This window comes from Cynocephalus volans, chromosome 7 (assembly GCF_027409185.1).
Source record: "Cynocephalus volans isolate mCynVol1 chromosome 7, mCynVol1.pri, whole genome shotgun sequence".
NCBI lineage: Eukaryota > Metazoa > Chordata > Mammalia > Dermoptera > Cynocephalidae > Cynocephalus > Cynocephalus volans.
This window is the reverse complement of record NC_084466.1, coordinates 128520223-128543315: the sequence shown is the minus strand read 5'-3', so window position 1 is coordinate 128543315 and position 23093 is coordinate 128520223. Positions and strand designations below refer to the sequence as shown.

The 23093-nt window shown below is 50.7% G+C and overlaps 1 protein-coding gene across 1 annotated transcript in view; it reads left to right on the top strand.

Annotated features, from left to right (window-relative positions):
- SLIT1 (slit guidance ligand 1) overlaps positions 1–23093 on the top strand; it is a 168415-nt gene that overhangs the window by 108251 nt on the left and 37071 nt on the right. Inside the window, exons 6-20 of the mRNA XM_063101886.1 lie at positions 18–89; positions 732–803; positions 1311–1474; positions 4391–4538; positions 4979–5050; positions 5566–5637; positions 7760–7831; positions 8562–8705; positions 14297–14460; positions 15112–15135; positions 15281–15425; positions 16049–16123; positions 16309–16452; positions 19752–19895; positions 20265–20431. Coding sequence (XP_062957956.1) covers positions 18–89; positions 732–803; positions 1311–1474; positions 4391–4538; positions 4979–5050; positions 5566–5637; positions 7760–7831; positions 8562–8705; positions 14297–14460; positions 15112–15135; positions 15281–15425; positions 16049–16123; positions 16309–16452; positions 19752–19895; positions 20265–20431 — 1679 coding nt within the window. The remainder of the gene's footprint in view (positions 1–17; positions 90–731; positions 804–1310; positions 1475–4390; positions 4539–4978; positions 5051–5565; positions 5638–7759; positions 7832–8561; positions 8706–14296; positions 14461–15111; positions 15136–15280; positions 15426–16048; positions 16124–16308; positions 16453–19751; positions 19896–20264; positions 20432–23093) is intronic.

Below are 23093 nucleotides of genomic sequence, written 5' to 3'. Positions count from 1 at the left end.
CTTCCTTTGCTTCACAGACAGCTGGACAAGAACCAGATCAGTTGCATCGAGGAAGGGGCCTTCCGGGCTCTGCGGGGGCTGGAGGTGCTGTAAGTAGAACGTGGGAAAGGAAGGAGGGTGTGGGGAGCCTGGCTGATGTGTGTGCCATGGCTCGGGGGCAGGGGGCACAGGGGGCAGGGGACCTGGGGGTGGGTTCCAGGCCCAGGGCAGAGGCGTTGCTCTCCGCTCTGCTAGAATCACAGCACTAGGAGGGGAGAACGCGGCTCCTGGGCCTTGCCTGCAACAGCTGCCCCAGGCTTCACCTGCTGGGGATGAAACCCAGGGCGAGCGGCTGTGTCTTCGGGGTGTTTCTGACACTTGAGGCTGGAGTGCCTCCCCCCTCTCCTTCTGCCTAAACTCTACCCTTTCAGCCAAGCCAGCCCGAGCCTGCGACACATCCTCGCAGTCTCCCTGCTCCATCTCCCTGTCCTGCCAGACTTGCAGGCTGTGGTGCGGTGGCTCAGAATCACTGTCCCAGCTCAGGGCTTTCCCCATGCGGGGAGGAGCGGTGGTGTCTCATGCTCTTCTGTGCAGCGCTCCCCCCACCCCCACGTCCAGCCCGGCGCTGGTTCACCTTGAGGGTAGACCACCGAACCCGGCGTGATCACGAGCCTCCGTTTGTTAGCGGAGGCCCTGTCCCATGTAACTTCCTGCTGGGCAGATGCTAAATGACCCCGGTCTCTCCCTTTTAGGACCCTGAACAACAACAACATCACCACCATTCCTGTGTCCAGCTTCAACCACATGCCCAAGCTACGGACCTTGTGAGTCAGTGCCCGACGGGCCGCTGGGGACGGAGCAGCAGGGGTGGGTGGGGAGGCAGCTGGAGGCTTCTGCGGGCAGGGACCAGAGCGCCTTCTCCTCTGCACCCCCAGAGGCCAGCCCAGGGTGGGGGCTCAGTAGCCGGGAGGGGGAGGAAGATGATCTAAAATTGCAGAGCATACAATGTCATCTATATCTGATTTTTCCTTGGGAAACAGATGACTGGTTTTAGTGTTTGAAAACGTGTTAGGTGATTTGGGGTGGTGATTCTGTGTGGGCTTAGTGAAGTGAACTGACATTTGCTGGGCACACTCCGGCCAGAGGCAGGCCCCGGAGCCTGGCGAAGGGGCTCTTCACATAGATGTGGGTAATCCCCAGGCTGGGGCTGAGCTGCGAGATGACTGAACGTAGACTGTGTTTGGGCTGAGCACGGCATGGGGGCTTCACCTCCTGCCTGGGGCAGGGGCTGGGGTTCCAGGTGGGTTATGAGCTACTGTGTCCTCCTGTAGCCGCCTGCACTCCAACCACCTGTTCTGCGACTGCCACCTGGCCTGGCTTTCACAGTGGCTGAGGCAGCGGCCGACCATCGGGCTCTTCACCCAGTGCTCGGGCCCTGCCAGCCTGCGTGGCCTCAATGTGGCCGAGGTCCAGAAGAGTGAGTTCAGCTGCTCAGGTGGGTGCAGGCCCTGCCAGGGCTCTCAACTGCCCCTCACATCCTGCCCACCCATTGCTTCTTCCTGCCCCAGCACTGCTCCCTCCTATTACCACCTGTGACCATGCATTAGCACGTGGCCCACCCATCACCTCCTGTCCCCAACCATCACCTCCTTTCTCTGCCCATCATCTCCTGTCCTCACCTGTCACCTCCTTTCTCTATCCATCACCTCCTGTCCCTGACTATCACCTCCTTTCTCTACCTGTCACCTCCTGTGCCTGACTGTTACCTCCTGCCCTTACCCATCACCTCCTGTCCTCGACTATCACCTCCTTTCTCTACCCATCACACCTTGTCCTCAACCACCACCTCTGGTACCTGTCTGTCACCTCCTGTCCTCTCCCATTGCCTTTGTCCCTACGTATCCTTTCCTTGCTTCCTCTTCTTTGCCCTCCCGCCCCCCACTGCCTTCTTCACTCATTGCCCCCTTCTGTCCCACCTTCTCCTCTTTCTGCTTCTCCCCAGCGCCTCCTCCCCTTTCCTCCTGGCCTCTCACCCACCCCTCTCCTGTGTCCTCCCCACGCCTCACACCTCCTATCACCACCTCTCCCCTCCCCCCACTGCCTCACCCCCGCCACCTTGACAAGCCACTGCACTGGGCCCTCTAACCTTGCTTCCAGGTGAGGTGGGCCCCAGAGCCCGTGCCCCTTCATCTTGCACCTGGGGTCCTGTGATAGCCTCCCAACCGGTCACCCACTTCCTCCCTTGTCCCTTTGATCGCTGTACTGCAGCTGGAAAGGCCTAAAAGAACTCACAGTCTGGGTATCACTGCCACGTGTGTTCACCTGTCCCCCAGTGCTCCTGTGAGAGTCAGAACTGCTGACAATCTCGCAAGGCCTGGGCAAGTCAGCCCTGCCTTCCCGCCCGCCGCCTCCTCGCTGGCTCACTGCCCCCAGCCACACACGCCTCTGCGCCTTTCTGGAGCAGGTGCCTCCCACCCCATCCTTCTCCCAGACTGCCCCCCTGTTGGGTACACCCTTCCCTCCTTGTTGCCTATGACTCCTCTTCCCCCTGCAGAGTCCAGGGGGCCTTCTCGGACCTCAGATGAGGTCCACAATAGACTATAAGCATCCTGACCACAGAAAGTACATATGTCATGTCTTCTGGCCATATTCTAAGCACTTTTCCCATGCTTGGCAGATACAGATGGTCAAAAAATGTTTGCTGAGTAGATGGGTGGTTCTCAGATTCATAACAGATGACTTAGGGACTGACCATTTCTCCCAAACCTTTGGACTCTGAGCCTGTCAGCTACACAGAAAGCGTCTCTGAAGGGAAGCATCTGCTAGGCTCGGCCTCCTCGCCCCGGTGTGAAGCTCTGGGTTGTGGCTGTCACTCCTGCATAGCACTGGCAGGTGCCTGAGACTGGGCTGGAGCACCACTGTGCTCTGGGCTGCTGTGTGTGTGTGTGTGAGTGTCTGTGTGTGAATGAATGTGTGTGCACACCTGTGGCTTTGTGTTCCTGTGTGAGGAGAGCCTGGGCCAAAGCTGCGCCTCTGAGTGATTTCAGCTGCCACAGTTTTTAGGAACAGGAATGGATTACTCATTTGGGCAATTTTTATTTTGAAATGAAACCTTTTCCTTTGCATTGGAATGCCCTGATTTCTATATTCAGACGTTATTTTCTCCCCTGGAGTCTGTTCATCCTGGCAACTCCTTTTCTGAGAAGGACACTTTCCCAATTTGCCAGGAGTCATCACAGCTTTGTCTCATTGGTCTTGGTGCCCACCCTTTGGGGTAGCCAAAGAAAGTAACAGAGGTTAGGAGGCTGGCGGGAGTGTGAATCGGCTCAGCCACTTTGCAGAACTGTCTAGCAGGATCCACTAACACTCAACATATGTCTCCCCCATGACCCTGCAACTCCACTGCTAGGTATGTGCATTTGTTCTAGAAAAAGCACATCTAAGAACATTCAAGGCAGCTTTTTCCCCAATAGCCCACAGTTGAAGACAACCCAAATGCCCACCAACAAGAGAATGGATGAACTAATTATGATATACCATATAATGGAATACTACTCAGCAATGAAAACAAACAAACTACTGATACAGACAACAACGTGGTGCATCTCAAAGATTTTATATTGAGGGGGAAAAGCCAGACACAAAAGAGAGCATACTGTGAAATTTTGTTTACGTGAAATTCACAAACAAGCAGAACAAATCTTTGGTGATAGATCTCAGAATAGTGGTCACTTTGGGGAAAGGGCAGGAGGGAGCCTTCTTGGGTGACGGAAATGTTCCAGTCTGGGTGGTGGTTCAACCAGCCACATACTCAAGACAGTGCACTTTATGTAAGCTACACCTCAATTTTTAAAAAGTGTGGGCTCTTATGTCAGACACTGGGCTTGATCCTAGTTTCACCACCTATTAATTCAGCTGTGTGAATTTCTACAAATGATCTGTTTTCTCACCTGTGAAATAGCAGCAATAATATGTCGGGTTGTGCAGCAGGGTTTAAATGAGGTACTGCATGTGCTACATGTACTGCATGTGGCATGAGCAATCACTCGGTAAACAGTCATTGTCATCCTCGTGTGATGGATGTGAGGACTCGGGCTCAGAGGTGTTAAGTGACTTGGACTAAAACCCGGATCTTCAGATTTCTAGGCCAGGATTTCCTAGAGTGTGACTCACACTCTCATGCAGCACAATTTGGTTCAGATTCAAGTTCAGCAAACATCTAACAAGCACCTGCTGTGTGCCAGGCACCCACAGAGTTACACCAAAGTCCAAAATCTCTTATTTCCTGCACCCTTGGTGATCTCTGGTTCCTCCTCATCCAGGGAAACTGCCATGGTGCACCCTGTCCCCACTCATCAGTCTGTACCTGGGGAGGCAGGACAGCCTGAGGTCACAGCCCCTGTTTCCGCAGGCCAGGGGGAGGCGGGGCGCGTGCCTTCCTGCACCCTCTCCTCCGGCTCCTGCCCGGCCATGTGCACCTGCAGCAACGGCATCGTGGACTGTCGGGGCAAAGGCCTCACTGCCATCCCCGCCAACCTGCCTGAGACCATGACGGAGATGTGAGTACAGGGCAGAGCAGATGCTGAGACACAGGCCCCTTGGGCCAGGCCAGTAAAGAGCTGGAGTAGGTGCACCCAGGGCTTGGCCCAAGGCCCCTCTGTGGCAAATGGCAAAGTCACAGTTTCTTAAGGCTGGGAAATTCTGGAGGGTTGGGGACGGGTATCCCTCTGTGGCCCCTCTGTCCAGCCCACCCGCGGGAGTCTGCCAGAACCAGTTCTTAGTATTAGCATCATTCTCAAGGCCCCATTCAGCCATGGAAGCCTGGGATGAGGGAGCTCAAATCACAGCAGCTCCTTTCCTCCGCCTTTGCCAGCCCACCCACCCCAGACTTCAGCCTCCAGAAGGGGGAAGGGCGAGGGAAAGGAAGAGCCCAGCAGACAATAGCCAGGGCTGGGGTGACCTGGCCCTCCTGTGTCCCCTCTGCTCTCTCTCCCTGCAGCCGCCTGGAGCTCAACGGAATCAAGTCCATCCCCCCAGGAGCCTTCTCTCCCTACAGGAAGCTGCGGCGGATGTGAGTGTCTCACACTGATTCCTAGGGAGTCACACAGGGCAGGAAGAAGAGCATGGCTGAGGTCCCTGGGCCGGTGCCTGGCCTGCCTGCCCTATGGGTGTTCATCTGTGACCTGGGGATGGTGGTGGTGCGACCTCCTCACAGGGTTGTCGTGAGGCCTGGGGCGGGGGTGGTGGTGCTGAGCCTGAGTATGGCACGGGGCCAGGGCTGCTTGTCATCCTGTTTCAACTTGGGCACCCGAAGGATCAATTAAGGGCATGAGGAGGCTGAAGGAGACAGCCAGGATGGTGGGGAAGCTTCCTTAACTTCCCAAGCTGGAGTGCCCCCGTGCACACAGCTCTCAGTCTGCACAGGGTAATAGCAGCCCCTGGGGCTTCGAGTGGTCAGGAAAACTGGCCTCTCACTTTTCTAATTGCAAAGAAATCCCTGCCCTCTCACAGGGGCTAGGAGGTAGAGGGGACCAGGCAGGGTTTGGCGGCCACTAAGAGATTCAGCTGCCTCTTCTCACCTTGCAGAGATCTGAGCAACAACCAGATCGCAGAGATCGCGCCCGATGCGTTCCAGGGCCTCCGCTCCCTGAACTCCCTGTGAGTAGCAGTGCCATGTCTCCCTCCAAAAAGCCCCGCCCATCCTGGCCTCAGTGGGTCTCCCTCTGGCTGCAAAGTTCAAGGTTTCTGGGCCCAGCTCCCTCTTGCTTACCAGTGGACCTTCTGCAGCTGGGAGGGTGAGGAGAGAGCCCAGGGCCGAGTGCAGGGAAAAGCTAGCCAGAGCCGTTGCCCCTAGCAACAGGGATGCTCTCCCCACCAGGGTGGAGATTTTCCCAGCATTCTTTGTGGCAGTCATCTTGGCCCTGCTTCCCCACAGAAGCCCAACATGCCATGCTCCTGAGCCTTGTGCTGGTCACCCATAGAGACAGTGACCACCAAATCCGATGGTGACATCTGCCACACCTTGCTATCTTTTATCCCAAATGTGCTCCATTCCAAGACGTGATGGGTGATGTGAAGACAGTGTTTTCCTCTTCCTCTGCCTCTGTCCAGTATTTGCCTTCCCTCAAGGGTCTATCAGGAGGTCCATCAATCTACAAAATGTCCTGCAGCATTGACTTTTCCCAAGAACCCTTGCTAGCACCCTCAGATTCAGCAAGCCCCTCACTCTATGAGGTCCCATGGCACTTTGTCTATAGAGAGAGCACATTCAGCGTGCCCTGTATTTGGGCGAGCTCCCTGGGGCTAAGGGCTATTTGTTACTCTTTGGAATGAGGTTTTCACCTGCCCTCGGGCAGCACTGGATACATGCATGGCATAGATTAGAGGCCTGTCACTTGGAACAGAATGGAACTCCCCTTTGGGGAGTGCAGGAGGCTGCCGGCTCAGTGCCTTCTGTGCATGCCGTCTTCTCTTGGAGTAGAGTGCAAGGCAGTGGGTGGGGCCAACTGTGAGTATCACCACTGAAACTGTGCAGTGCACAACCTACACAGCTGTACATGACAGCCTGTGATGGATCCCTATCATTGGTGAGGAGGTCAGATCCTGGAGGTGGGCTGCCAAAATGCAGGGCTCTTCCTCTGAGAAGTGAATAAAACTCTCCTAAGTTTGATCATGCCAGCCTAAAGCATTGAAAAGTGAAATAAGTGGGTTTCTGTTGTTCATGGGTTCGTGGTCACAGCCACTTCTCTGCCATATAGGAACTTGCATGCTGATGTCATGCCAATAGATCCGGTAAAGGGGGTCCACCTTGGCCAGCTCTGACCTTATCTCCTTGCTTCAACCTCTGCTCCCTCGCTCTATTCTCCACACAGCAGCTTGAGGAAGGCTTCTGAATTGGGAATCTGATCATGTCTCAATGGCTTCCTGATGCTGGCTGGATAAAACCTAAACGTCCCCTTGTTTCTTCCACTCAAGCCACACTGGCCTTGTCAGCTGTCTACCCAGGCCGACCCAGATCCCACTGCAGGGCGTTTACTCCTGCTGCACCCACTCCAGGAGTGCTCTTGAAATCATGTTTGAAGAGGCGGCACATGGAGTTTTTACTCAGACAGGACTTTTACAAGGATAGCTTGTGGGGGCTGGTTATGATATTAGAAATGGAATACTGCTCCCCTCCCCAAGTCCTCTGGAGGCTTTCATTGTCCTCCTGGACCTGTTCCTGTCTGCATGTGTTTTTTTTAACTTTTGTGTTTTTTCTGCTTATACATGGAATTCAAGCTCAATGCAGACAACTTTGAAAATACTAAAGTATGAGAAAAAAACTCTTGAAATCCCACCACTCAGATCACATACTACATGTGCATCTAGTCTGGCATTCCATTTTTTTACTGAAACTCTCTGAAGATATGTTAGTTTTCCCTGCCCATGGAATCTCTCTTCTTGGAACAGTCTCCTTTTGGATTCTGGGCCAGGTTAATTTCCCATGAGGTTTTCCGGAAGGGCCCGTTTGCAGGCTTCTGGGGGGTCTGTGTGTGAAGGTGGGGGGTGGGCAGGAGCTGCTCCTGCAGTTATGGGGATCAGGGCCTCCTCTAGCCCGTGGGGTACCTTTGTGCAAACTAGAAACAGGTGACCCTTTCTGAAGACCCTTTGCTGCCATCTGTGGGCAAGTTGCTATAACATACACTGCTAGGTGTGTTGAGCGGTGGGTGACCTGCAGAGCTATGCCATAGCCCTGGTTATCTAACCCTCTAACCCTTTCTTTCTGCTAACTGTTCTCCAGGGTCCTCTATGGGAACAAGATCACAGACCTCCCCCGTGGTGTGTTTGGAGGCCTGTATACCCTACAGCTTCTGTAAGTACCAGTCCTAGGATGTGCTTGTGTGGGGCCCAGGGAGGGGGCTGGCATTTCTCTGGCTTCCCAGACTGGCCCTTTTGGCCTCATTGGGGTAAGGGACTCACTTGAGACAAGGAACTTGGGAGACAGGCAGAGCTGGTAGGGCTGAGAGGCCACAGGGCTCTGCAGAGCCCAGAGAAGGAGGTAGAAGGAGATAGAAGGAGATAGCAGGATGCCAGAGCTGAGGTTCCTGAGACTCAGCCTACATTCCTGAGCAGCTCTGAGTAGCTGGGGACAGAATTGTCTCCTGAAGGGGATGCCCAGGCCAGCTCAGCCTCCTTGAACCATGAGCATTCAGGCAAGGGTTCTCTCCCAGGACCCAAGAGGCATGAACCCAAATGCTCCACCTCAGCTGTCTGGGGACCCAGCAGAACTCTGGGAAGGAGGAGGAGCCCCCAAAATGCCTTGGGAGGTGTCTTTTCCCCTGTGCTCTCTGCTTTCTCAGAATCCCATGGGCCTCACTAGCAGTTCCCTGGTAAGGGGGGGAATAGGCAAACTGAGATGTCCCTGTGCATGGAGAAGGCAGTTGGAGTTTCTGGCTTCTCTGCATGGAGTGGACATCCAGGGGCCAGATTCCCTGGGCCCTGTACTAATGCATGCCCTGGGCTGAGGAAGGTGCCTAAGACATGTGAGGAGTTTGATCCCATGCCTCTCCTCTCACCACCTGGCCCTGGCTCTGCCCCCACAGGCTCCTGAATGCCAACAAGATCAACTGCATCCGGCCTGACGCCTTCCAGGACCTGCAGAACCTCTCGCTGCTCTCTCTGTACGACAACAAGATCCAGAGTCTCGCCAAGGGCACCTTCACCTCCCTGCGGGCCATCCAGACCCTGTGAGTGCCCTTCTGCCATCCTCTTCTCCCTCCTTCCACCCTTTCCTCCCTGCAGGCCCCACAGCAGGAAGGCCCCCCCGGGTGGGCCTAGGGGAAGGTTACAGCCCCCAGGTACAGGCAGCTGTCCTGCCTGGGCTGCTGTGCTCACTGGTGTGGTCCTTATGTGAGGAAGCACATGGACTGTGGGTTAGACAATCCTGGTTTAAAGTCTAGCTATGTCCCTTATTGGCTGTGTGACCCTGGGCAACTTAATTAGCTTCTCTGGGCCTCATTTTTATTTATCCATATAATGGGGACACCTTCTTTGTAGAATTGTTATGAGATTAAAAGGGGTGTTCCAGGCCAGCCTGTGGCTCACTTGGGAGAGTGTGGTGTTGATAACACCAAGGCCACAGGTTTGGATCCCATATAGGGATGGCTGGTTAGTTCACTTGGGAGAGTGTGGTGCTGACAACACCAAGTCAAGGGTTAAGATTCCCTTACCAGTCATCTTTTTTTTAAAAAAAGGGATGTTTCTACAGAGCTTAGCTCAGCACAAATCCTTAATAAGTGCTGGCTACAGTTAATAATAATAACAATAATATTCATATAGCTCATGATTCTAAGACATGTTTTTTATACATTAACAGCTCTGAAATTGGGATGCATTTTATAATCTATGGCATATCATTTAATTGGTAGGATTTTGTTCTTTTTTGATGCATAAAATAATAGTGCATCTTGCAATTCATAATGTCATCAAATTAAATACACTAATAACAATGATGATTATAAATTAAAAATTAGAAAGCAACAAATCTAGTAATTTGCTGTAATCTTTTATTGTTGAAATTACAAGCCCATTAAAAGTAGTGCAGTGAACCCCCAAGTATTCATCACCCAGCTTTAACTCCTGGCCAGTCCTGTTTCATTTATATCTCCCCCTTTTCCATGTCACCCCAACTATTTGAAGTAAATCACATGCCATCTACATAGGCTTCATGCATATCTCTAAAAGGCAAGGATTCTTTCAAAACAACCACAACGCTATTATTATACCTAAAAATTGAACAACTAATTCCTTAGCATCATAAAATATCTAACTAGTGTTTGAATTTCCAAGTGTCTCATACATGTTATGCAATTCTTTTATAGTTTGTTTGAATCAGGATTTAATAAGGCCTATGCAATGCAATCGACTGATACCAGTTGACATATCCTATAAGTTGTTTTTAATCTGTAGGTGTCTTCACCATCTCCTTTGTCCCTGGCAATTTATTTGTTGAAAACTCTGTGTCATGGTTCTGCAGAGTTCCCCAAAGGCTGTACTTTGCATCCCTGTGATATAGTTTCACACATTCCTCTATCCTCTCTGCATCCTATAGATTGAAAATTGGATTAGGTTCAGGTTTGATTCATGCATTTATTTATTTTTTGGCAAGATGACTTTGTAGGTAGGATTGTGTATTTCCACCAGGAGGCACATGATGTCTGTCTCTCTTTTTGTAATAAAAACAGCTATTGGGTCTCAGTGGATGGACTTATTAATCCATTAGGGATCCTGAAATGGTGATAATTTGAATTCTGATAATCCTTCTTTATTGATAATGCTGTTGTGGTTATGCTTTCAAAAAGTGTCCTTATCTTTTAGCTGGAATGCTTCTGTCTAGGGAAACTTCTCATCTAGCGTGTGGTTAAACTTTGGCACTTAAGTGGTCTCCTTTGTTCGACGTCTTTAGTTCTGAGCTTGCAGTTTGACTGGATGTGCTGACTTGTGGGTCCTGTGGTGCCAACCTAATGGGCATTGATTATTAATATTACTATGGCCATTATTGTTATTGTCATTCCTGCCACTGTATATGTCCTAGGCAGTGCTCTCCATCAGATGACATCTGCACAGGGTGCTGGGATAAGTTTGAAATAGGTTGAATAAAAGGTACAGCCCTTGCTCCCTGTGGACTCTGCATGTCATCAGGGATGCCAGCCACAAAGACAAACTCATTAAAGCCCGCACATTTGCCTGCAGCCCAGCTCCTGCTAATTAATTAACTTATAGCCAGGGACAGGAAGATGGAGCCCCACGGGGAAACCTTGCCAAGTATGCGAAATTGGAGGTTATAGGGAGACATTGACAAGGTGGATTATTTTAAGAAGTTGGCAGAATGTCCAAGAGTAATGCACCAAGAAGACTTAATGGTTAGGGACCCACACACAGGAAAGCCTTGGGGATGGGGAAGAGGATTGAGGGACTCATGTGAGCCACTGTTTACATGTATTATCTCACTCAGTACTTACAATGACCCTATGGAGGTGGGTTCTATCATCTCTGACTTTACTTATGAATAAACTGAGGCAGAAGGTGGTTACGTGACTCACATAAGGCTGCAGAACATCTGGCAGAGTAAGGATTTATAATTGCAGGCATCTCTTCACCACCACTGAGAAATTAGTTAGCTTCCCCCTCACTTGTGCTTTTTCTGTAAAAGTGAACCTCATTATTTAAGGCTATAAAGCAAAAGTGAAATTTCATGAATGCCTATTATATATTAACAGGTGAAGTATAATTTGGAACAAGAATAAAAGAAATGCAAATCCAAGGTGTAATCAGATATTCTTACTACAACCTTGAGTGATTAAACTCCTTGACTGAGTCTTGTTTTGTCAAACCTGGACAGATTTAAGTTCACCAAATCTTGCCTGAATTGTCCATAGCTTCAAGATCTGTGGCCAAGTGCCTTGTGTCTAGTATTGATTTTGCTGCAGTTTTACTTGCTCCAGGAGATTTTACATTTTTTAGGAAAACAGCTTTATTGAGGTATAACTTACATACCGTAAAGTTCACCGATTCTAAGTGTACAATCCAATGACTTTTAGTAAATTTACAGGGTAGTTCAATTATCACCACAAACCAATTTTAGAACATTTCCATCAGTCCCCAAATCCCTTGTGCCCATTTGCAATCAGTCCCCATTTCCAGCCCCAGCCTCTGGCAACTACTAATCTACTTCTGTCTCTATAGATTTTCCTTTTCTGGACATTTCATAAAAATGGAATCATATAATATGCCGTCTTTTGTGACTGACTTCTTTCACCTAGCATAATGTTTTTGAGGTTCACACATATTGTAGCATGGATCAGTACTCGGCTCCTTTCTATTACCAAATAATTTTCTATTGTATGGATAGACCATATTTTGTTTATCTATTCCAGCCGATGGACATTTGGATCGTTTCCACTTTGGAGCTATTATGAATAAAACTGCTATGAATATTTGCCTACAAATCTTTGCATAGACAAATACTGTCATTTTTCTTAGAACTTCTGGATCATGTGGTAAACTTACGTTTAACTTTTAAATAAACTTGCAGTGTTTTCCAAAGTGGCTGTCCCATTTTACATTCCCACCGGCAGGATATTATGAGGGTTCCGATTTCTCTGCATCCTTACCAACATTTGGTATTGTTTGTTTATTTTTTTCTTTTTGGTTATAGCCATCCTAGCGGGTGTGAAATGGTATCTTATTGTGGTTTTAATTTGCATCTCCCTAATGACTAATGATGTTGAGCATCTGCCCCCAAAGAGTTTCAGATGTGACTCCTTAATGCACATTCTGAGAGAGACACTGAGAATTCGCGTCCTCTCTTCCTTTCTTTCCACTGTCGGAAATGTTCAGAGGTAACTACGTAGCCAAAGATGCAGCATATTTCTGGCTGTGCCTTTGACGCAATTATCTTTTCCCAAACAGATTTCTTTTGTTCCTCCTGAGCATTTTCCCTCCCAAACTCCCTGCCCTTTGAAACTCTTAAAAATTCTAATCTGTATAAAATGCTAAAGTTCATACAGAAGCCACTTGTCTCTGTGGGTGGTACAAGTTTTATAGATTGTTTTTGACACAAGTAGCCTGTTCTTAGAAGGATGTATTCTACTCCACACCCCTTGAACATTTTAATACATGCCTAAACAACATAATTGAATTGATTTTGAACAGTTTTCTGCCAAAATTGTGATAAAGGGAAGCAATTAGTTGAGGCAGAGGCTGGGTCACTAAGGCACAAACAGACGTAGATGGGCAGCTGAGAGGGTTCCTAAGCTGTCCCTTAATCCTGGTGCATTTTAAATGAGCTACAGACTCCGCCCTGGGGAGTCAGCAAACACATCTTTTCTGTGCAGATTGATAGTTTAAAACAGGAAATAAATGTTGAGCTGGATGTAGGAGGGGTGGGAGGGGCCTGGCCCACCTGGTGGAGCTGGAAGGAGCCAGGACTCATGCAGGGAACACTGCAAAGGAGGGCAGCAGGGCCCCGGGCCAGGGAAGGCTCTGCCCCAGCATCCTCACCAGGGGCCAGAGGGCAGAGCCTGGGAGGTAGTGGACGAGAGAGAGCAGCCAAGACCTGAGCTGAGCCGGACACAGACCCTGGGCAAGGGTTCACTCTTCCACTTGGAGGGCTCTGCAGCCCCTGGCAGGGGTCTGGGCTGAAGCCAGTACAGCAGATGGCCTGACCTGATGGCACTTAGACGGAGGCTAAGTAGCCATGGCACGGCAAGCCCCTTGGACCTGGCCCCTGCCCTGCCTCCCTGTACTTCTGGGTGGGAACATTGGCTCTCAGGTGTGCTAGCCAGAACAGGTGCAGGAACACTCTGCCCTGGCTGTCTCGGTTTTGACAACCAGAAGCAGGGCATGTCCTGTGTCTGTGCTATGGTGGCCCAGACACAGGAGGGGAGGCCGGCTGCTGGGGTGGTTCAAATGCAGCTGGTATGAATCGCAGGGCCATGAGGGCCCACAAATGGGAAAGACGGCACGTGGCCACTCCCAGCAACCCACACCTGTCCGCTGCTCCCACCACCATCGCCACCTTCATCCTGCTGGTAACACAGGCAGCCCACAAGAGAATAGGAGTGTTCTCCAATAAGAGGCTACCCAGTAATGTTTTCTATGTTTTCCTTGTGTCAAGAGTCAGCTTGTAAGATGCTCAAGGATGGGTAGCTCCTATGGCTTAGGGTGCGGATGGTGACTCCACGTGAAGCCTGGGGACTCCAGCAGGCCAGCCTTGCCACCCCAGCCCCATTGCCCTTCTGGAGAAGAGCTGTGAGAGACAGGCTGCTGCTGCCAGAGTCTGCAGGAAAGTGGACAAGCTGGCGCCCCTGGTCACTGGGGAAGCCCAAAGGCTGTGGCCTGGGTGCTGACGGTCTTGTGTTCAGTTGCCCTTTCTGGGCCTCAGCTTCCTCACCCATGAAAGGATAAGTGTGCTCTGGCCAGTCTGTAGGTCCCTCCTTCCTCCACTCACGCTTGTGAAATGTCCCTGGACAGAGGGAGAGAAGTGCAAGGTGAAAGAGAGGGACAGATTGAGGCTGGAAGGGGAGCATGGCAGGGACAGCAGAAAGCTCCAGGCTGCAGAGACCCTTTTCTGCTGCGGTGCGCTGGCAGGACTTCTCCACGGGTGGTGGGTGCACCTTGGTGGAACACCTCGCCCTCCCTTTCTCCCCTGGCCAGCCCTGGGCCTCAGGCCATGAGCAGCCGCCTTGGCCCCAGGAAGCTGCAAGGCCCTGTCCAGGTGAGGTCCCGCAGTTTTGCAGCCCTTCTCTCTGATCTTTCGCCTACCCGCTCTGGACAGGCATCTGGCCCAGAATCCTTTCATCTGCGACTGTAACCTCAAGTGGCTGGCTGACTTCCTGCGCTCCAATCCCATCGAGACGAGCGGAGCCCGCTGTGCCAGCCCCCGGCGCCTCGCCAACAAGCGCATCGGGCAGATCAAGAGCAAGAAATTCCGGTGCTCAGGTAGCTGCCCGCGTCCCCACCCGCCCACCTGTCTGTCTTCAGTCTGCTCGGGGACCCAGTGGCATTCTCTGGAGGGCCCTAACAAGGGTGTCCTTGGTTACTCTGGACCCTTGCTGGATTATAGCCTTGGAACTGAATAGTGCTGAGGCCTAGGGGAGAGGTAGGGCTTGCTGAAGGTCTCAGAGGGAGGACCCAGGTCCCTCCACTCCCAGGCCAGTTCTCTTTTTTGCTGCTGCTCTCAAGCCTATTAAGACACTTGGGAGGCCCGGGGAACCATCCTCAATGAGCTAGGAGACTCCTCCAGGCTTTGGGATGGCAGAAACAGCCTCAGAAACTGCAGTCCACATGGCACGCAGCTGGGGACAGTGTGGGTCAGCTTCTGAGCCCAGATCCACTCCTGCCCTGTCCCCGTCTGTAAAGTCAGCACAGTGCCCGCCTCGTGCCATCGCAAGTGAGAGTCCAGTGGTTTGAGTGCTTCTTGCGGAAGTTTAATTGGATGTGGTGCTGTCCCACGCTGGCCCTGGCAAGGAGCACGAGTGCTCTGGAGTAGGATCTTCTGCCCACAGGGGCTGGGCAGAGGCGTTGGGCCTGGGCTGTTTTCAAAAGTCCTGGCTGATCCCTCCATCGTGGTGTTTCTGCTTCTCTCCCCAGCCAAAGAGCAGTACTTCATTCCAGGTAGGAGAGCAGGGGCAACCAAGGCCAGCCTGGGGGGCGTTGGCAGTGGTTGTGGGGACAGGCTGGGGGGCCCGGGAGGCCCTGGGTTGGCCGAGGCTGCTTGGAACCTGCCCTGGGCCCCTGAGCCCCCGCCCTCTCGTGGCAGGCACGGAGGATTACCAGCTGAACAGCGAGTGCAACAGCGACGTCGTCTGTCCCCACAAGTGCCGCTGTGAGGCCAGCGTGGTGGAATGCTCCAGCCTGAGGCTCGCCAAGATCCCCGAGCGCATCCCCCAGTCCACGGCCGAGCTGTGAGGGCCCCGCCCACCACACCCCCCTTGCCCCCAGCTCCCATGAAACCTCTTGGGCCTGCCTACTTGGGGCTTTCCTGTGGTCCAGCTCTGTTTGGGGACACTGGAGACACTAGCCAGGAGCCTGCCAGCTGCTGGCTTTGGCAGGAAGCAGCGCCCCCCTGCCATGGCCCCTCTGCTTCTGTCGCAGCCCTGCACACCCTTGAGGCAGTCTCTGGCACCTGGGTCAGGCCTCCAGCCTGAACCAGGGGTGGCTTTGCACAATGATGCTTTTGTCTTCTCAGAGAGAACATGATTCCAAAGTTTTTTAACTATTACTTTTTTCCTCTATCTCAAAATATGAATTTTTCTGCATCTGCATGCACATATGTATGCATGTATATAGATAACTGCACACATCTGTCATGTATGTTTGTAAATTTTCATGGCATTTTTAATGTTAAACATACCCCCATTCACCCCCAGTACTAGGCCCAGCCTTCCTTTGAAATAGGATCAGTTTGCCTCGCCAGATCAATCCTTCTAGGAGTCCCCTCTGTTTGAGTCCCAAATATTCTCAGTTGGGAAGGTCCTTTAATGGCTGTCATTCATGGGTGGTGAGTTCCCTTCATTGCCTCTCGCAGACGGCTGAACAATAATGAGATCTCCGTCCTGGAGGCCACTGGGATGTTTAAAAAACTTACACATCTGAAGAAAATGTGAGTTACCCACTGGCAGGAAAGTGCCTGTCAGGATGACGGCCGGGGGTGGAGAAGGAAAATACCGGGGCTAGGGGAGACCCCGTGGTGGGGGGCAGGGAAAGGCTCCCGTGCATGGGGCTGTTGGGTGCAGGAAGTGAGGGGCCTGAGCTATTCATAATCCTCCTCGCTGCCTGCCCTCCCAGCAACCTGAGCAACAACAAAGTGACAGAAATCGAAGATGGGGCCTTTGAGGGGGCAGCTTCTGTCAGCGAGCTGCACCTGACCGCCAACCAGCTGGAGTCCATCCGGAGTGGCATGTTCCGGGGCCTGGATGGCTTGAGGACCCTGTGAGTGTGGGGGGGCTGGAGAGCAGGGTGGGCCAGCTGGACCGAGGTGGGCAAAGCCAAGCCACAGAGGGAGTTTATGCACTAAATGGAAAGGAAGAGAGGGTGGGAGACCTCCTCCCCCAGTCCCAGCTTGCAGGAGGGTGCGGACTACTGAGGACACTGACTGAGGTGGGACACGTAATCCAATATTGTACTCTGTGGTGAGGCCTGTTCTCTTGCTCCCTGGGGTGTGGGGCTGATGCCTGGTGGAGGCATGGAGGGACGTGGCCCCTCCTGGAGGTCTTCTCCCATTGCCATGTGTTTGGGAGTGGCTGGCATGACTGCAGGCAGGAGGCGCTGGGTGGCTACGTGGTGGGGACCTTGCTGAGGTGACTCTGTGGGTATAGATGGGGAGCAGGGATATTTCGGCACCATTTCTGGGATGCTGTGATCCCATAACTCAGAACCCAGCCAAAGCTGACCAGACCCCGGGAGCTTGGCAGGATCCTGGGCTCATCTACCCCTCCCTGAAGGCTGCAGGGAGCCCCTCTCTGTGCCCAGGCAGCGCTGGCTCTTCAGATGATCCTGTGGACAGGTAGAGTGTCCAGCAGACAGTGCCGTCCAGTCAGACTTCCCACAGTGATGGAAAATTTTCCCATCCACCCTGTCCACTCCAGTAGCCACATGTGGCTGTGGAGCACTTGAAATGTGGTGGGTGCTACTGAGGAGCTGAATTTTGAATTTCATTTCATTGTAATTGATTTAAACCTAAGTACTTACATGTGGCTAGGGCTACTATGTTGGACACCATGGCTCTAGAAGCCACCTGCTCAATTTAAATCCCAGCTGTGCAGCAGGGTATAGATTTGTCTTCTGAGCACGTAGAGTTGAATTTGTGGAATGTAGATGAATGTGTGACAGGGCTCCCTGTGGATTTTTGTTTGTTTGATTTACAAAAACAGAATTTCATTGTGCACTATGTTTTGCAGCTTGCTTTTTTTCACTTGTGAATATAACATGACCATTTTTCCAGCTTATTCCTATAGGGCTGCCTCGTTCTTCTTTGTGCTTGCCTAGTATTCTTTGAACGAGGATGCCATGGGCTATCCAAACAGTCCCTTGTGTTCTTTCTGAGGATAGGGACAGAGGAGAGGGGAAGGGCCAGTGCTGGAGCAGAGGCAGCAAGAGCACACAAGTGACAGTGCAGAAAATGCCCTTGACCTCACCACCATCCAGAAATGACTACTGTTAAGTGTTGGTACAAACAACTACACTTGCAGTCTTTTTATATATATATGTATACACACACACACACACCTGTATACACATACGTACACATATATGCATACATACATGCATGCATACATACAGATATATATATATCAAAAAAACCACCACCACAATCTATGCCATCAACATAATCCATTTCCTCCAAAAGTTTCCTTCTGCCCCCTTTATTTGTTATTATTATTAGTAGTATAATAAAAGCACCTAACATAAGATCTACACTTTTGGCAAATTTTTAAGTATATAAGACAGTATTGTCTACTATAGGCACTGTGCTATACAGTAATTCATAGGACTTCTACATCTTATATAAATGAAATACAGATTTTCATTTATTTTTTAAAATTTAAGACTTTTTTTTTTTTTTTTTTTGTCGTTTTTTCGTGACCGGCACTCAGCCAGTGAATGCACTGGTCAGTCCTATATAGGATCCGAACCTGCGGCAGGAGCGTCGCTGCGCTGCCAGCGCAGCACTCTACCAAGTGCGCCACGGGCTCGGCCCTAAAATTTAAGACATTTTAAGTTTTATTATTGCAAATTCAATCGTTTGACAATCTCTCTGGATCATCTGAGCTTGTCTCTTGTTACAAAATGGGATTCTAAATGTATGCATCTTTTCATTTTATTCTTCAAAACTATAATTCAGGAAAATCACTAATTGTGGAAGAACTGTCACCAGAAATTTGAATAGATAGAAACATGAATGATAGACACGCTTAAGTATAATAACAATATTAAACTTACATTAGTAGGCAATCCTGCTAGAGCTGTAAAAATTCACATGGAAACAATTATGAAAAAGTTTAATGTGGATCATAAACAATAGATACATTTTAATGGAATTCTATAATAAACTTTATTTAGTAATCTGCTTTGTCCTTAAACATAATGTGAGCACCTTTATATATCATTAACATTTCTTTTATACTATCATTTTAATGACTATATATTATATAATTACTGAAAATTTAGGCTGTTTCTAATTTTTTATTATAAGCAATGTTGTGATTACCATCTTTCTCACAAAGTTCTGTGCCCATCCATAAATATTCCCTCATGATGAATTCCTCCAAGTGGACTAGCTGGTGGAAGCGTACAGTGCTGGCGTTGGGATTTGGGTGTGTCACCAAGCACCCTCCCAGGGAGGTCCCATGTCATTCTGCCCGCAGTGTGTAGAAATGCCCATTTAGCCACACTCCCACCCATCCCGGGCATCATCGTCTTCCTTATTGTTATATTAATTCTTTCTCAATTTGGCAGGCAAAAATTCAATATTGCTTAAATGCCCTTGATGACTAGTAAGTTTAAACATGTTTTATGAGTGTTCATAAGCCATTTTAATTTGTGAATTGGCTATTCCGCCTTAGGCTTGGTTTTTGTTTTTGCTTTTGGTTGGGGAGGCAAATGCACTGGGTTTTTGAGGATGGACAGACTTTTCCAGATATCGATGAGGAAGAAGCTCATTCTAGAGAGACGTTGTAGCGGGGGAGAGGTGTGGCGCTGTGACCTGTGTGGCAGGGGTAAGGGTGTCGGTCACTGGGAGGCGGGCAGGAGCTGGGGCTGAGGAGATGGTCTGGGGCCAAGTGGACATGGTCTTGCAGGTCACAGGAAAGAGTTTAAATATGGTTCTGTGGGCAACTTGGAAGCTGTTAATGGGCTTTCAGCTGGAGAGTGATGTGACCCAATTTAGGTTTTAGGAAAGTCTCTTGGGCATTGATGTGGAACATGGCCTGGAGATGGGGAGCCACCAGGCATCCAGGGAGCGAAGGTGAAGGCCGGCAGGGGGCCCTGACAGTGGGATGAGAGGAGGGGACAGAGCCGTGAGTCATCTCAGTGGCAGGAGCATCTGGAGGTGATCTCGGGTGTGCAGAACTCTCCCTCCGATGGTCCTGAGGTGCTGTGTTTCCCAGCTCTGTGCCTCCAGAAGAGAATTATGAGCTAGATGGGGATGGGCAAAGCCATGACACAGGCAGGTTGCTGGGAGGGCCCAGTGAGGGGCTGTCCCCTCCTCTCTCATTGCCCCTCATCCCCAGGATGCTGAGGAACAACCGCATCAGCTGCATCCACAACGACAGCTTCACAGGCCTGCGCAACGTCCGGCTGCTCTCGCTGTACGACAATCAGATCACCACCATCTCGCCCGGAGCCTTCGACACCCTGCAGTCCCTCTCCACGCTGTAAGTCTCACCTCGGACAGAGGCCAGGCGGGTGTGTGGCTCTGGAAGCAGCCATCTGGACCCACAACGGCACCTGCCATCCCAAGGGGATGGTCTTCTTGGGTGGTTCCTTTTAAAGAACTCACCCAGGGCATGTGTGTGTGGGTCCTCCTGTTTTGCTGAAAGCTGGGTTCCACCACTTGAGAGTTCTGCCTCTAATCCCAAAAACCAATCCCCTTGTTCATGGTTGGCTATCTGGGGAAGAGGGTCAGGTGGCTGTGTGACCGGTATGTGACAGATCCTGCAGGGGTGACAGGACAGGAGAGGGCTTTGCAGGCACAACTGAGACTGGCAATGTGTTTTCATGGTCATGTGGCCTCCCTGTTCCAGAAACCTCCTGGCCAACCCTTTCAACTGCAACTGCCAGCTGGCCTGGCTGGGTGACTGGCTGCGGAAGAGGAAGATTGTGACAGGGAACCCACGGTGCCAGAATCCAGACTTCCTGCGGCAGATTCCTCTGCAGGACGTGGCCTTCCCTGACTTCAGGTGTGAGGAAGGTAACTCGTGGGCCCCTGGGTGGCAGGGGAGAGGGCTCGCTTGGTCCAAGTGTCAGGGGGTGGGGCAGGTCAGAAGGATGGGGAGTGGGCATGCAGAACCCTTTTTTTTTTTTTTTTTTTTTTAAAGATGACCGGTAAGGGGATCTTAACCCTTGACTTGGTGTTGTGAGCACCACGCTCAGACAGTGAGCGAACCGGCCATCCGTATATGGGATCCGAACCCGGGGCCTTGGTGTTATCAGCACCGCACTCTCCCGAGTGAGCCACGGGCCGGCCCATGCAGAACCCTTTGACATGCCCCTGAGGTGGGGGGGTCTGATTATGGGGAGGGCGAGGAGACACCCTGCCCAGGGAGTATTATTTGTGTGGTTGTAAGAGCAATGATGTGCTTATTATTAAAAAAATGGGAAAATATGGATAAAAGAAGGAAATACTCATTACCTGTTATCCCATCACTTGAGAAAATCAGTTGACAATTTAGTGTATTTTCTTTATATAAGTACATTTAACCTGGAGACCCACCTCCTGGCTGTTCTAAGTGCTTCAGACTTACGGGGTCACCCTGCACTTATATACAATGGGACCCTCCCACATCCCCCATATGTGGGAAACCCTGATCACGTCTTGCTCCAATGTCCTGTTTCCTCTGAATTCTCAATCTCTCCCCTGTGGCCACTCCCTTCTTCCCCTCCGAGAATAGGATGTGGCCCTGTTCCGTCTATATTTCCTCAGAGCCTCATGCACCCAAGGTCACTGTTGGAAGCAGGATTTTACTGCAGGTGACAGAGCAGGGATGCATCTCAGCCCAGCTGTCCTGTCCCTGAGAGTTCCTCCACACCCCCTGCCACAGGGACTTTCTCCCTGGCTGACATCAGCTCCCAGTCCTCCTCTCCTTCTTGGTGCCAGGGTACCTTCCTTCTCCCCTGTCCTCTCCTTCCTCAGCTGCCTGCTGCCCTCTCTCCAGGGGGCTTCCAGAAGGCAGATCTGCTCTCAGGCTGGCCCACCCAGGCCATGTGGAGGGGAGGGTAATACAGGGGGGACCTTCAACTTATGCACCAAGAAAGACCCGCAGGGTATTTTCCTAAACAAAATCAATGGATTCTCTAAGAGCAATTTTGCTTCTAACTTTTAAAATTAAAAAAAATCTCCATACTATTCATATGCAGTAGATATTTTTTTATATCAACTCATATAATAATAGCTTGCTAGTCTTTTTTTAATTCTGATTTTTTTAACCTAGCTATATATTTTGGGCATTTTCTCATGCCATTCACTATCCTCTGAAAGCATTGTTTTTTCCAAGAAATAGTTTCTTTTTATTTTTCTTATTACAAAAGTGATGCATCATCATTCCTTAAAAACAGCAACAGAGAACAATCCAGAAGGAGAATAGAAAGATCACCAATGTGTCCCACCCCTCAGACCCCATACCCTGACCCTGGATAACTCCTGTCAACATTTCACTCTGTGGCTATCCAGATCTTTGCTGTGTGTTCACGTGCACGCGTGTGACACGCATAGGGTCTCACAGTGCCACCTGTGAAAACCTTTCGACATGACAGCCACTGTTTGGAGGCATGACAGTTGATGGAACCAGCCCCTGCTGGTGACACATAGATAACTCCCAGAGCTCTGCTCTTATGCATCATGCTGCCAGGAACATCCTTCTAGATAACTCTCTATGTATACGTGAGACTTTTCCCCTTAGAATAACTTCCTGCAAGTGAAAGGATGCAGACTATTTTGAGATTTTGCTGCTAAGAGGCAGTAGAGCCCAGTGAGCAAGGGGGCAGCGTGCTTGGGTTCTAGTCCTGGTACCACCTCTTCCAGATGGGGACCTTGGGCATGTTATTTAACCACTCTGCCCTTAGTTTCCTCATCTCTAAAATGGGCTAATAGTAGTACACCCTCTAGAGAGATGTTTTGAGGATTCATTGAGTTCGTCCTTACTTGTCATGTGGTGTCTGCATGCTGCTGGCCCTCCGTAACTGACAGTCACTATCTCCAGGGAGTACATGCTACCTGCTTCTGAGTGTCCTCAGCAACTCTGACCGTGCTGTCCTTATCATCCCTTCTGCACCCAATCAGAAGAAAGCAAGGCGCACAGAGGGTACTCAGTAACATTTATGAATAAATGAATGAGTCAGTGAAGGGATGTTGTACTAGCAAGAGCTCAGATTCTGACCCACTTTGCCTCTGACAAGCTTTACGACCTGAGCAAATCATCTAACCTCTCCAGATCTCAGTAACATGGAAATTCATCCATCCATCTATCCATTCATTCATTCATTCATCTGATCTATTCGAAGGGCAGCCATGTGCCAGGTACTGCACTGGGTGCTGGGCTCCATCAGTGAACAGAGAAGAAAGAAAAGAGAGACACAAATCTCTGTCCCCATGGTGCTTGCATTCTGGGGGGCGATGCTGACACCCCACTACTGCACTGTGAAGGAAGTGATGTTTGACACACTGTCCAGCAGTTGTAGGAGTGGCTGCCACCCTCCTTCCCTGCATTGCCCAGGTCCATCTTGGGTCTGAGGTGGAAGAGGTTGACCAAGACCTATTTTATCCTCAAAACTACTCCAGGGGGCTTTGTCCCTGGTGGTGGTGGGTGGGGGGAGAGGTGTGTAGCAAAACGGAGACTTACTGGCAGCCAAGTAGT